Genomic DNA, 15,448 nt, shown 5'->3' on the forward strand with positions numbered 1-15,448 from the left:
AACGACACAGCACTCGGAGAAAGCTACAGCCTTGAACTATCAATCAGGACAGGGAAGAGCCAGGATAAGAGCAAGGCTCTATAAAGTGGTCGGCTAAAGTCTGCTCTGAGCCGAGTGTGGCAATTAATCCACTTAAGTGCATTTAAGGGGTTTTCGCAGCCAAGGTGCATTTGATTTGGTTGAGGAGTGAAGTTGTTACTCGGCAGTTCAAAGGTTTCATCCCAGAAAAGACAAAGGCCAGAAATGGTGTTAATGATCAGTATGCATGTTTCAAGCAAGTAAATTATCCACTAATCTTGGCCAATGGGCTCAATTAATGAATAACCTCACAGATGTTAACAAATCCACTCTGCAGGTGAATATCAGTATATTAGAAGTCTATTGTTTAAAATAAATCACCTAAATAGACCTATGTTCTAAACAGGTTTTATTCTAACGTAGCTGATTGGAAGCATTTTGTATTGATGTGACTTGTGATGGCAGCTTCCTGTATCATTTTGGGTTTAACAGTGTGTTCTCCTCGTCTCTTCCAGGAGCCTCCTTGAAAGTGTGTCCGCAGGGTTACTCCTGCTGCACAGTGGAGATGGAGGAGAAGCTGAGCCAGCAGAGCCACACGGAGATCAAAGCTCCCGTCTCCAGGCTTAGCACCAACCTACAATCCACCTTCAGACAGAGGCACGACCACTTTGACAGTAAGCAAACACACTTACACAAGCAAACGCACACATGCGCACCAGCCGCTTTTCACACTGTTTTGTGCTGCTTGCCAGTGTCCCCCATAGCAGCACTTGTGTTGCCTGATTTTTTTTGACGGACGCTCCCACCTGCCAGTGCACTGCCCCGAGCGGAGACAGTCAGTCTGTGTCTGTTGGGCCGTCCACCTGTCGCTCAACGTCTCCCCCCCACTACCCGCTTCCCTCCTCTCCAGAGAGACGTGCACGCTTCCAGACGGACCACACACATCTTCAGATTTAGTCTCCTCTGTACTTCCTGTTCCTCTGTGTGAGCACATGTGCGTATGCCTGTAAATATTGGGATCGGGTTTCCTTCCCTGATGGTGGAGTGCATGGGAACATGTAACAGTGCTGCGTCACCGAAGTAGCGAGGGCCTGTTTGATTGCCCTCAGCCACCCGACCCTGCCACCGCTGCAGCTCTGCTGGAAAGAAAGCTTGATGATAAAGAGAGGAGAGGGCTGACAGACTGAAGGAGATAGAAAGTTTCTGAATACAAGGGTGGTTGTATATGCGGTGTAATGCATTTGCGTGTACACATGCGTGCCTGTGCATATGCAGGGTCAGAGACCTTAAGATCTTATGTGTCCGTGAAAGAAAGTGAGGGATAGCCAGTAACGAGGAGAGTGTGTATTGCAGCCAGATGTGAACAGGAATGTGACGTGTCGGAATGCAGTGGCTGCTTGAGCCGTCCCGCCCCTCTTTTTTTCTCCTCTCTTACTGCCCTTTGTCCCCATCTCATGCCCCACTCTCCCAAAAACCCCTCTCTTTGCCCTTCAGACCTTCCTGTCTCTTTTCATCACACTCAAAGTCTCGCCGTTCATCATGTTGATCACTGCATTCAACCGGTGCTTTCTGTCACATGGTTTTATGGCTGCAACAAAAAACAGTTTTTAGTACTGATTAATCGACCGATTATTTTCCCATCAATTCTTCTGGTCTATAAACTTAAACGACCAATTATGAAAAATGCCCATCACAAGATCCCAAAGCTCATGATGGTGTTTTTTTTTTTTTTTTTTGCCAGCCAACAGTCCTGAACCCAAAGATGTTCAGTTTACTGTCATAGAGACAAAGAGAATCTTATATTATAAACTATTCACATTTTAGTGGCAGAAAACAGTGACATTTTGTTTAAATAATTACATAAATGGTTATTTGGTAATCAAAATATTTGCATTTTTTCTGGCGATCGATAAATAGAATAATCCTTGCAGCTCTACATTGTTTATAATTGTATTTTATATATCACAGTATCCCCAAATCTAGATAATGATTTTAGACAGTCTATTGATTTAACTAAGACATTTGGAAATATTGCAATATAAAATAGAGATGTTTACAATCTGACAAAATTCCACCTCACTCATCCTTCTACATCTGCCTTGGTTGTTGCCTTCATGCTTTATTTGTTCTTCGTAGATCGTAACCGTACTTGTTGCAACAGGGAAGCGAGAAAGGGAACGCTTTCCTGGTTGAATGAATACATTGACATTTCCTGTAGCTGCTTTGCATTTTGTCCATCGGGGCTCCACGTGGTGACGTTTTTATTGTCTGCACATCATTTAATAATAGATGTGTTCCTGTAAGACTGTTAAGCATCTGAAAAAAAAATGGCAAGACTTAAAAGGAGTTCTTTGTCTTTGATTTTTTTTGAGGAACTAATGTGAAACCACAATTGTCTTGACTATTATTTACATAACTACAAAACATCTGCTGTCAAACCTTATTGTGGTTTCAGAAATTGTTTTCTCTTAATCTGTCAAAGTCCACGTTTGCGAAGTGATATCACACTATCAAAGACATCTTTTTACTGTTGTTTCAATATGCTCAAACAACAGACTGATGCAAAATCATACAGAATTTGACTGTAGGGTCATCTGTTTGACCAGGAGGGGGCAGTCCTCGAGCTGACAGCGAAACTCTTCCCTGCGCTTCATTTACCTTCCTCCCCTTTGGTGTCCCCCCCTCATCACTGTAGGCACGTTGCTGCTGTCTCTGAACTGTTAGATGTGGGATCTCTTTACAAAGACTGCCATGCTCGTTTCCACCTGGGCCATTAGACCGTCTCTCTCACCGGATTCTGTGACAGGCTCGGGTTGCTGTCCTATTATTTCCCGTTGTCACATCGAGACACCCTGAAGGAGGCACTTCCCATCGGTGAAACCAGCGCAGGAAGTTCTTTTACAGTAGAGGACTGGCATGGTGATGGCGTTGGCTAGTTGCTACTACGAGAAGCAGGGATGCATGCATGTGTGCGTAAACACAGCTGCAAAAGTACATGAAGGCAGACGCAACAACATCCCCTAACAAACTAACAAACTCAGGAAGTAGTGTATGTGATTAGGCAGGCTCCCATCATGCGCCTGGAGCTAGGAGTCATGGCCAATTAAGACGAGAGCCAGAAATAGTTCTCCCCTCACCGTGTCTCCTCACTGTGTGTTTGTCCTGGCCTCAGCCTGTCTGTCCTGTTGCACTGACCCCATCCAGCAGAGAAAGCCTATGTCTGGGACTTAAGCACTTGGATTAAGGCCCCTTGTCTCCAGACACACACACACACACACACACACACACACACACACACACACACACACACACACACACACACACACACACACACACACACACACAGGAGACATCCATCTGAAGCTCTGAAGTCCAACAGCAGGAGGGACAGAATCCCATCCCATAAGAAAAGGGAGAAGCGCAGGGACTAATTGGCACAAATAGGATGCAATTACTGCCTGGGCTGGGATTGGGAGGAGCAGAGTTTATAGGGACACGGGTGGGGGTGCTGGGTAGAGGGGGGTGGTGGGGGGGAGCTCCTTGGAGGAGGAAGTAGGAGGGAGGAGTGGGAGGAGATTGGTCAGCTCCTCTGTGTCCGTGATGGATTGGGCCTAAGATCATCGCTCATAATTTAGGGCCTTCTATGCAACATGTGGAAATGATGACAGGGCGAGGGGAGGGAGCGAAGGAAAGACGAATACTCACAGAGTGCAGGAGTTGTCCCTCTTCCTTACATTTCGCTACAGCGTACACTCTCTCCCATGTAACCTTTCACCCAGATTCTCTCAGACCATTGGCTGAGCGACAGGCGCATTTTTTAATGGAAAAATCCTGAGGGAGTGCTCAGCTCCTCGGGCTGTTGGCAGACGGCTGTGTGTCATAAACTCTTTTTAATGACAATGCAAGATGCCTGTGTAATGCTGCTCATACTTCAGACCCTCAGCTTGGGCCAAAGACACCCCCGCACCCCCTCTCCCCTCCCGTGCTGCCACTGCTCATACACACCCTGCACAGACCACTCTCTTTTTAAGCAGTGGGTTTGTCCAAACTCATTACAGGGCTTATCTGGTTAGCATATAGGCATTACCACTCTAATAAACTATAGAGAGGAAACAGAGAAGTTTAGGTTTGTCCTGCTGCTTCATGCCTCTTCCTCCTCCTCTTCACCTCCTCCTTCTCCTTTCACTGACTTTAAACTTGTGGCTACTATGACATTCCAGGGGTGGGGGTGGACCTTTTGTTTTAATCTCTGTCAATGGAGCGTGGAACTTGGTGCCCTCTCTCCCCTGGCTTTGTGTATGCATGCGTGTGTGTTGGAGCGGGAGGGGGCAAATGATGGTGCGGGGAGGTAAATGGAGGGGCTGTAGTGTTTCCGGTATCCTTGGCGACACAGTGGGGATTTGGAGTTAAAAAAGCCCTCAACTTAACCCACCCCAAGCCGCCCTCACCCCTCCCCTCCCTCATTTTTTCTTTTTAGTTTGTCAGTCTGAAGTGGAAGTGACAGCAGAGAGTGTGTGCGTGCGTGCGTGCGTGCGTGCGCGCGAGCGTGTGTGTGTGTGTGTGTGTGTGTGTGTGTGTGTGTGTGGCGTTTAGTGACTCCCTCTGTGAGAGCATGGGAACTTTACATTTCAAAGCCGAGCAGAGGGCACCCAAAGAAACTGCAGCGGGACAGAAGTTTAGTGCGAGGGGGAGAGGGAGAGTGGATAAAAAAAAAAAAAAAGAGGGAGATGAGTGAAAGGGTGTATGCCTGCATGCACGCAAGACTGAAGGTGAAGCATTTTTCGGCGACTCTGAGGAATTCTCATTTTGTTCAGATTAAGAAAGTTGGGGGGGCCGAGGAGGGGGTGTCCGTGGGAGAGGGGGGCCTGGATTATTGGGGGTGGGGGAAAAGCGGTGAGGGGGTGATGGACATTCCTCAGGATGAAGTAGGTCATTGTTCCCTGTCTCTAGTGAAGAGAGCTCTCTGAAGGAACTGATGAAGTGAAAGCAGTGAAGGGAGGGAGATGCAGGGCTGGATGGGGGGTACAGGTCCATATACGGGAGGGGAGGGGGGTCGCATTATTCAGTAATCCTATTGAAAATGCCTCTGAAGGACAGTCCAAGACAAGCCGGGAGAAAGGAAAGCGAATGGAATGTGACAACAGAAAATGCCATTGATGGTGGTCAGTTTGAAGCGGCTTGATGTGGAGAGACGTCTCAGCTGAATGGCAAGTCTACAGAGCAGGAGCAGCCCCGCTCCCATACTTGGCCGCTCGTTCAGCTTGACAGAGATGCTCCAACTCCACCTTTCACCCCTCCCGCTTCATTCCTCTCATCTCCTTGTTTCAGACCCCCCCACAATACATTCCTTTGCCTTTATTCCACAATTTTTTGCTTAAGCTGTTTCTGTTGAGATACTCAGAATGTCAGGATATGGGCGCAGGTGAAGTAGAATAACTATCAGTCCGGTTTGCAGTGGCGGCAGCAGCACAGGCAAAGAGTCAGAAAGCAAAAGTGTGCAAAAGATCTGTAAATGTGCTATAATACAGCATTGGAGCAGCAATATTGTACTTTTGAAATGTTCATTTTGTCAGACAGCAACAGCAATAAATGAGTTATTTACATGCACTGTGAGGTTTTCATCAAGTTATTGCTGCATGACCACAATGTGTTTGTGTGTTGCCTTTTATGTTTTTATGTTTGGTAATGGGATACCCACAAAGTGTGAGTTTACTGTGTCCAAACAAGTCAAATCCTAGAGAAGTTATTGAGTTAAACATTGATCGAATCAGCTCTCAGTCTCTGTAGCTGTCCCAAACAATATGTTTTCCATCTCACAAATTCAATTTCCTTTGTAACATCTTTCAAATAAATCCTCTCTGTTCACAGACATGAAATGTTAACAATGTAAAACAGTTTGTTCTAGCTCTTTGGCAGCCTCGGCATTTAGTCATCACACTAATCCCCCTCCAATTTATTTCCTCCACAGAGTTTTTCCGTGAACTTTTGAAAAATGCAGAGGTCTCGCTGCACAACATGTTCGTGCGAACGTACGGGATGATGTACGTGCAGAACGCCGAGCTGTTTAAGAACTTCTTTGAGGCCCTCACCCGGTACTACGTGTCTGGCAGCGCTGCTGTCAACCTGGACTCCATGCTGTCTGACTTCTGGGCCGACCTCCTGGAGAGGATGTTCCGGCTGGTCAACGTGCAGTACGAATTCAGCGACGCCTACATGGAGTGCGTCAGCCGGCACACGGAGCAGCTGCAGCCCTTTGGGGATGTGCCGCGCAAGCTCCGCATCCAGCTGACGCGGGCCTTTGTCGCTGCACGCACCTTTGTGCGTGGCCTGACGCTCATGCCAGAGGTGGTCAATAAAGTCTCTACGGTAAGTAGGAGGTGAATGTGGAACTTCAGTCTTTGTTAAAAGGCTGTAGCAATCAGTCTACGACTATACACTTGAAGATGTTTTCCCATAAAGCTCTGTGTATCCCTCCCTTCTTTGTTTCTGACTTCATATCTTTCTTGGAAAAGGCTGCGGTTCCATAACAGTGTCTGATTACATAAACCACGTTGACTCTTCTGGTATGGCTTGTTTTTCCATTGCAGGGAGTGATTTATTGACAATTAGATTATACTGCTTTGTGGAGTTTGCTCATAAAATCAGGGTTTCTAAAAAGTTTTGAAAATGCCTAATTTTAACCATTAGGTGTTGAAGGTTAGGAATACATTTGCATTCCAATACAACAAGTGACATAATCTGGTGTTTCATCTACACAGTCACATAGGTAAACCATATGTCTTTTGATGTATAAAAGGAAATAATCCCGTCGTCACATTTGTTTGTCGTCTTCTGGCGTCTCACACCAGAAGCTGAGCATTTCTGACTGGAGCTAGATTGACTGATACGGGTGGCAAAATGGAAAAGGGTTGAGAAGGCGCCCACCTGCTCTCAAAATGCGTGCTCGTCCTCTCCATTTATATTTACAATTTAGATGCGACAATAAAAGCTTTGAGTCTTTCATTTTGGTTTAGGTACTTTGACAGTTCATGTGGAAAAGCCTGACAATTAATTTTCGAAGGATTCGTAGAGCTTTGTGAGAGCAACATTTTTCAGTCTAAGTGTCTGTGGTGGTGTTGGATGATGGCGAAATGATAACACTCTGCTAACTGCCCCCTTGCCTCCTCCAGGTCAGTGCGTCTCCCAGCTGCGTGCGGGCTTCCATGAAGATGTTGTACTGTCCCTACTGCTCGGGCCAAGTGGCCCTGAAACCCTGCCAGAACTACTGTCTGAATGTGTTGCGTGGGTGTTTGGCCAACCAGGCCGACTTGGACATAGAATGGAACAACTTCCTTGGTAAGCAGCCATCATGTGCTCAAGGACACCTTCAGCAGCCTATTATTAAACCGACCTGACAGAGGGCACCCTGCTAGAACCAAAATGTGTTTGATTTGGCAACAAATCAAACTCCCTGATTCTGTGTTCTTTTGCAAGTTGCCACTGCAGTGCTCACATTTCACCAAAGAATCATTCAATTTAACGTAATCCACTTCAGCCTTATCTAAACATGCTCCTCTCTTTACCCTTGTGCGCATGAAACCAGAGGGACTGGTGGCATATGGGAACTGGGGTAATTCGATATATATATGATATATCATTTTTTATATATATATTTCCAATGTGGGTTTATAACACTTCCCTTCAGTTAAGGATGAACACATTTAACAAAAGAACGGAGTGTTTAGTGTAAAAAAAGAAAAGAAAATCATGTACAAACACGTCCCTCATTCTTTAGCATCTTGTAAAAGTAAAAGGGGAGAGGGAGGGGTTTGCTAGTTGTACAAGCTGTGACCCACAGGATGAATACAGCTCCTGTGTTGTGTAAACACAGACCCAGATCAGTTTCATTACATTCAGGGTGGTGCATATACCCACTCTGTATGTAGTCTATTTTTTCTACATGACAGAGTCATGTGACAAGATGTTTCCTGGTTTCTTTCTTACCACCATTACATACGTCTGCCCATGCCTGTTGACACGGCTTCAGTCTGCGGAGGTGTCTGGTGTCTGCAGCAGCTTCACTTGGAGGGGCTCTGTTTCTCTCCCGCTCTTGGGCATGTGCTACCCTCTAGTGGCACCTTTGTGTAACATCAAGCTTGACTGAAGAAAAATCCATTTCTTGTGCTCTTTTATTCATTCATTTTTAACTCTCTGTCCTTATGCTCCGGTTTTCAGATGCCATGCTCAGTCTAGCCGAGAGGCTGGAAGGTCCCTTTAATTTCGAGTCCGTCATGGATCCCATCGACGTGAAGATTTCAGAGGCCATCATGAACATGCAGGAGAACAGCATGCAAGTGTCGCAGAAAGTCAGTATCATTTCACAGCAGTTTGCAAAGAAAGACAAGAAATGAAAAGATCCGTTCCACTGAGTTCACACATTATACTCATTTCTCGCAGGTTTTCCAAGGGTGTGGGCAGCCGAAACCAAGCATGGCCTTCCGTTCCAAACGTTCTATCAAAGACACGGGCTTTAACGGACGCTTCCGCCCTTACAGTCCCGATGCTAGGCCCACTACTGCTGCAGGGACAAGTCTGGATCGATTGGTAAGGACTAAACCCAGAGCACAACCAGACCACTGCTGCTTTGCTTCAAACAGTTGTCTGACTTGTTTTTTTGTTTTTGTGTGTGTGTGTGTGTTTCTATGCAGACAAATGATGTGAAGAAGAAGCTGAAACATGCAAAGAAGTTCTGGTCCACACTGCCAGAGACCGTGTGTGCAGGTGAGAGGATTGCACCTGGGGACGAGTGCTGGAATGGAACGGCAAAAAGCAGGTAGGACACACGCACACACACACACACACTCACACAATCTACACTTCTATTTTATTTACTGTATCGTAAGACAATCCAACGTATTGACTCTCACTCTACATAGGTACGAGTCTGTTGTGATTGGCAATGGACTGGCCAATCAGGTATCAAACCCCGACGTGGACGTGGACATAACAAAGCCAGACACTGTGATCCGCAGTCAGATCGCCGTTTTGAAGGAAATGACGAGCTGGCTAAAAGCTGCACACAGCGGCAATGACATCTCTATTGACAACGGTGAGGATTGTTAACATTCTTGATTATTTTCTTCACGATGTAACGTCACAGCCGTACACGTCTGACCCTCGTGTCTTTTTTTTTTTTTCCTAGATGAGGATGGCAGCGGAGGAGAGGAGAGCGGGAGTGGTTGCGACTCTCCATCCTGTGACACTGACCGGGACATCTACTTCTCCACTCCACCGAACCCCGGAAATCCACGGGTTAAACCAGTGGTGGTGGGCAAAACTCAGTCAGGTGGGGTCGCCTCACAGGGGGGAAGCATGGCGCTGGCGCTCTGCGGGCTGGCCCTGGCCTTGCTTGCTCCCCACTTGAGATAAAACTGGCTGGGCAGGAAGAGGAAGAGAACGACCAGGAATGACGGAGCGAAGGAGAAAACTGTCAGAGAGACTTTAAAAAGACTGCCTTCAGGACCTTGGACTGTCCGCCATTTGGGGGGAAAGACTCTTCTTAATATTACAATAACTTCACTTTTAATTATTTGTTTGTATGTTTTAAGGACATCAGTGTACAGCAGTTTGATTTTCTCCCCAAGAAATCCACTTTTTTTCCCCCCCAGAAAAACCTTTACTCCTTATAGCTCTCTTGGAGCTACACTATGGCTCTGCTTGCAGCATTACAAACATCATATAATTGTCGTATGTGGCAATTTAATCTCATTATACATTTTTGTGCCTTCTTCAATGATTGCCGTCTGATATCTAAATAGTGAGCCAGATTGAACATTAAGTGCCTGTGGCGGGAGACGTGTCTTCATATTTCCGAAGATGTTCCGCCTTTCCATTATTATAAATCATGTAATGTTATGAGCGGTAACAAGTCATAACCACCATTTGAATGTGCTTACTGTGCATTTATGCATTTACACACATTAGCCAGTCAGAATTTATGAGCGAGCTGTCGATCTCAACTAAGGAACATTCAGAGCTTTTTGTTCTCTTTGCTTTCGGCGGATGTTGAGAAACCTCGTCGTCCCTCAGAAGCACAGCGAGAGAAGTTACAGCACAGGTGTTTATGTTTGACCTGGAGATGGAATCATTCTTTAGAAGAGCCTTTCGGGGCGCTCTGCCAGCCCAAACATGCATATTGTATGTCTGCTGTGAGCATTATCACAAGCTAACTTTTAATTTCCTGCATTCATTTTTTTTTTTCAATAATTTAATGTCCTCCGCTTAAACAGTTCAATAATAAGGTAATACCTCATGCATGCTCTCATTGCCAACAAAACCTAGTGATGTTGAGTTGAAAGTGTCTGATAGAGTAGAGATATGTGGCTGGCATCCTGGTGAAAGGTAACTGGCGTGGAAGGAGAAGGACTCCGCCGGCCTTAACCCTTAAGAAGGCAACGCTGACAAGTCCTGACTGCCCCTTTTTTTTGGTACTGTAAGCTCAGTTCAGCACAGAGGATCTGACTCTATACAGTCGTTTGAAAAGAGAAAGGTGGCAACATGTATGTTCAGAGCGTTTCACATTAAACTAGAGAAGAGGAACAAAAGACAGTGCTTTGATCAAATGAAATCAAGAACAGATTATTTTGATACAGGGTTTTATGTTGAAGAGGAGTTGTAATGTTTAGCTATTTTTGGTATGAAGATATATATTAGGTACTACAGTGGATTCTACTGCTAGTTTTAGGTGGTGGAAGAGGACGGCGGGAGCAGATATCGGGGGGCACTTTTTGGTCAGTGTGCAAAGTTTTTTTTGTTTTTTTTCTTTGGTGCTTGTTTTGTCTCGCCCACATCCCCCGTGCCTCTTAAACAGCCTGCGTCAGTATAAATGGACCCTGAACCATTTGATCTACCTATCCTCATCCTCACGTTCTCATCATTTTAACTTGAGGTGGAATGTTGAAGTCACAAGTGCTACCAAAATGAATGCAATCTATGGTGCCTGATGTGTTTGTTTTTTTTTCGTTTGTTTTTTTTACCTTGGTACATTATTAGCAACTTATTGAGGTAAAAAAAAAGAATGTAGAGGTTGATTTGTATGTATTACGTGCTCAGATTCCGTATAAGGTGTTTGAGTATATAGTTACCAGCTAACAAGCACAACATACAATTTTCTATATCTTCTAATTTGATAATCGGGTCTGTAAGTTGCATTATCTGTCCATCTCATCTCTAAAATGATGATGCCTCATGTAGCTTTTTTGTACAGTAACTTATGCATGTATTTTAATGGCATTGCAAACATGCTTTTAGAACTGACATAGATGATCCGAAATATAGTATTCAGAATCTTTCAATATGCAAAATGTAGGTGAATGATTAATTTCTCAAATTAATTGATTAAATTGATAAGATTTAGGTGCTTTGAATATGCATTTTGTAAAAACAAAAAAAAAAGAATTTGCATGTTTCACATGTTAAGACAGATGGTAAATACTGGACACAACCTTTGTGCCTCATGTTAGGCTTTGAAATTGACGGGTTGATTGTAAGCTTACATGAAATGTTCTTTAAAAAAAGTTTGAACAGACTTGGAACAAATCAACGAGGACGTTAACATAAAGAATCTGACTTTGAAGGATTTGATGAAACAGCTAAGCAACCCACATAGAGTACTGAAGCCTTAATTTAATTTAATAACCGCTTGATTTGGCCTTACCTCTGCATGGGACCGCTTCAGTTCAGTTCTCCTTATATTTTTTTTTTATGTTCCACCAACATTTCTACCAGGGCTTGTGCATGTGTTCGTGTCATGTGGAAGAGTTGTGTCGAGTGTGAAGAAACCCAACTTTCTGAGATTCAGAGGAAATGTTTTGGGTGATGATGGTAAACGTCTGTGCTTGCGGGCCAGGGGGCAGCAACATTTTCAGGCTGGCAGGAGTTGGCCCAGCTGCTGGATGTTGTTCATTCGATCCACAGAGCAACTTCAGTCTGGTGACTCGAAAGTTGAGTTGGACAGCCTTTGGCCCACAAGAACAGAAAGGACTCATTTTCTGAGGAGAGACCGAGTGACTGACCGAGAAGAATGATAAAGTGTAAATAAAGAGCAGCCGGTTTAGATGTCTCTAAAAGAGGCCGTAACAGTACACCAGATTTTTACTTTGTCAGAGTATCTCCTAAATGTTATGGAAAAAAACAAGATGAGATAGATGTTAAATTGTAAGAGAAAATGTATATTAAACAACATTTCTTAGTCTTGTTGAAATAAAGACTGCCAATATTTAAACGGTTGTGAATGGTCTCATTTTATCTACGTTCTTGATTAACCAGCCCTCAGATGGATCAGAATATAGTGCTCATGTAAAATTCTGTTTTTATATATTTGCTTTTGGGAAACACAGCGTCAACCTTTACATACCATAGACTTTGTAGTAGTGTATTTGTAACAAAAAAGCATTACAAAGAATTGCATGTAGAAAGCTTTTACCAGGACTGGCTTGCAGTGCACCGGCTAACATTATTTGTTTTAGGAGGCTTTGGCTTTAAAATGGTGATAATATGAAACTACAAAACTAGAGACCATCTTGTGAAGGGATCACACCAACCGCAGCACTTAATGGGGACAGGGGCGTAAAGTGTTGGGACAATGACCCTTTCCCTATACTTTCTACCCCCCTACTTTTGGAGCCCTTGCTTGGATCACACCCATCTTTGAACTCGTCTTCATTTTGATCGCAACTACACACCTGTAAATTTTCCTGATTGTGAATTGACAGACGGACGTATAAACACCTAGCAAAATACCCCAAACCTTCTCTGTGTTAGTTCCCGCTACAGTAGTTTCAGGTCTACATTTTGCCACAACACACGTGACACACACACAAGGTAAAACATTACGAGCATGTCTGTTGTGGCTAGAAGGCTGATAACTCAAGTAGCACGCAACTACTCCTGCCGAACATACCTGACAATCACCACCCATGGCCCACCAGCTGATTATATTCTAGATAAACACTAACAGCTAATTTGGTCGTATATATTTGTTACATTGTAAAGCATTGTGTAACCGCAAATTAACATTACCTAACTTCTATACATCTATTAGGTGTGAACTAATTGCATAAAGTCCAACTGACTTGATGATTTGTTATTGGTGAGCAACAGGAATTCATGATACATCCAGCATTAATTCATGAATAAAAATATCATGAGCTTTGCATTAGTTAAACGCAATTCGGGCTTAAAATCATCCCAGGGTCTTTCTCAGAAAATACACACATCAAATAAAGCATCGGACCATTTTTTTCGTGTAACAACTACTAAGGTAGATATCCCGGACAGTCGCCAGCAGTCGCTAATAGCTAAATGTGGCTAACACTGATTAGCACCGGGCAGCACAGTGAATGCATTAAAATGGCCTTTTTAACCACTAATACTGCACAAAATAACACCAAACCTCTGCAGTAGCATGAGAAGAGTCCCTACACATAGAACGAAGCACCAACAATGTAGTTAGCGCACGCAGAGTTTAGTAAGAGAGTGTTTTGAAAGCCCCTGTACCAGCTCCTCTCATAGTAAAGTCCATTCAAGTCAATTACCAAAGTAAATCCCAAAGGAAGGAGACCAATGGTGCTTTGTTTAATGTGTAGGGACTCTTCTCATGCTACTGCAGAGGTTTGGTGTTTGGTTGAGCAGTATTAGTGGTTAAAAAGGCCATTTTAATGCATTCACCGTACTGCCCCATGCTAATCAGTGTTAGCCACATTTGGCTGTTAGCGACTCTATACCTCCGTTTATAGTTGTTACACGAAAACAAATTGTCTCGATGGCTGATTTGATGAGTGTATTTGCTGAGAAAGACCCTGGGGGTGGTTTTACGCCGGAATTTCACTTTAAGGATTCACTTTAAGTGTTCCCACTAAAGGATTCAATCAGACTCATTCCCTGCAGCCCTAGGATGAGATGCTACTTGCATTGGGGTCAAAGCAGAGGGATCTTGTGGACCAACCAGTTCACATTCAGCTTGATAATAATCACATGAAGCAATGTTCTCAATGCTGGCCAGGGTTAAGCGAAGGTCTGTGTGACAGAGGAAACATCAGGGAACATCTGCCAGCTGAATTCATGGAGTATGCACACATGATGGTGATTCTTACTGCACAGAGTTGAGGTGCCAGTGCCCATTGTCACCACTGCTGCAAACTGAAGTATTCTCTTTGTATGAGGCTCACCGTACCGTAAAAGGGTTGGTTGGAATTGCTCCACGCGGTGCTGTCATCTTTACGCAGGCTCAATCTGGGACCAACAGAGGTTCTGGGATTGTGTCGCTCTTGACCCAGAGATGTCAATCATGGTTGACATATTCTGTCTTGTGGATGACATTGTATAATGCACCATCTACAGGCCTGTGTTTCTCTCAGCTAGAGCCCAGACACCTGCATCTGAAGAGAGACGCAGGCCATCTCACACCTTAGAGAACATGTGGAACACCTTATCTGCAGAGTTAAGGAGCATAAGTTATTTGACACGGTGACACCACTGAAGGTGTTTGGAAACATTAAGCCGCTGTCGCGTAACTCCTAAGGAGCTAGTGTAGCACAGCTGGTTCTCAGACAATTGTTTTGTACACACATACCCAGACATGAACTAGACGATTTTTGGTGGCCTACGTAATTTCTAAAGCTGTGATTTAGTGTATATGTGGTGTCTAATGTAGACCATGTGATATAAATGTAAGAACTACTTTAAACCAATGAAGAGAATGTTAATCAAAAGTTCATAAACGGATCATTTCTGATTTAGTATAAAGACATTTAAGTTTTTCTTCTATTTGAACTTTCCCTTGTGCAATGCATTTTGATGCATTTTGTAATGCATGTGACAATAAAAGTCTGTATTAATATAAATGCTGAATTACACTTATCTTTAAACAGGAATTTACCAGTGCTACTTAATTGGTTCTATTGTTTTATTGATTTAACATGGAATATAGATTATTGTTGCAATAAATTCACTTTATACAATTGCAAATGTGTATTTGACGTTACTGCTCTTCCACCTGACATCAAGATCACATGTGAAGACAGTTTTGCATATAGCAGTTACATAACAGAACATTCAAAGTATGCGTCCTGCATCACAAATGATCCATCAGTAAAAGTACAGCAGTATTCTTAGTAAATAGATGTAGTTAATTAACTAAAATGTAAATACTCTGCAGAAGCTCTAAACTGGACTTCGGTACAGAATTGTAAGTAATGAGTTTACATGAGAAGGTTGAGGACATAGGTCCTAACTTAAAGATTATTATGAAGGTAACCCAAAATAGAAATGGTCGGCTTTTTCTTTGACACTATCATGACTGTGTTGTGTCAGTAGATCCTTTGAATGAACCGTTCCTTTTGTGTGTATACGACATAATCGCACCAAGAAGCTGGCCTTGGAGCTGCCAGAA

General features: G+C 43.8%; 1 protein-coding gene across 1 annotated transcript in view; it reads left to right on the forward strand.

Annotated features, from left to right (window-relative positions):
- Nucleotides 1–12,264, forward strand: part of gpc4 (glypican 4) — a 32,203-nt gene extending 19,939 nt beyond the window's left edge. The window contains exons 2-9 of the mRNA XM_083915670.1: nt 534–692; nt 5,987–6,384; nt 7,188–7,353; nt 8,233–8,363; nt 8,455–8,601; nt 8,706–8,830; nt 8,934–9,106; nt 9,200–12,264. Of these exons, the coding sequence (XP_083771796.1) occupies nt 534–692; nt 5,987–6,384; nt 7,188–7,353; nt 8,233–8,363; nt 8,455–8,601; nt 8,706–8,830; nt 8,934–9,106; nt 9,200–9,426 (1,526 nt within the window). The 3' untranslated portion in view covers nt 9,427–12,264. The remainder of the gene's footprint in view (nt 1–533; nt 693–5,986; nt 6,385–7,187; nt 7,354–8,232; nt 8,364–8,454; nt 8,602–8,705; nt 8,831–8,933; nt 9,107–9,199) is intronic.
- Nucleotides 12,265–15,448: the final 3,184 nt, after the last annotated feature.

Source organism: Echiichthys vipera, assembly GCF_963691815.1.
Source record: "Echiichthys vipera genome assembly, chromosome: 6".
Classification (NCBI taxonomy): Eukaryota; Metazoa; Chordata; class Actinopteri; order Perciformes; family Trachinidae; genus Echiichthys; species Echiichthys vipera.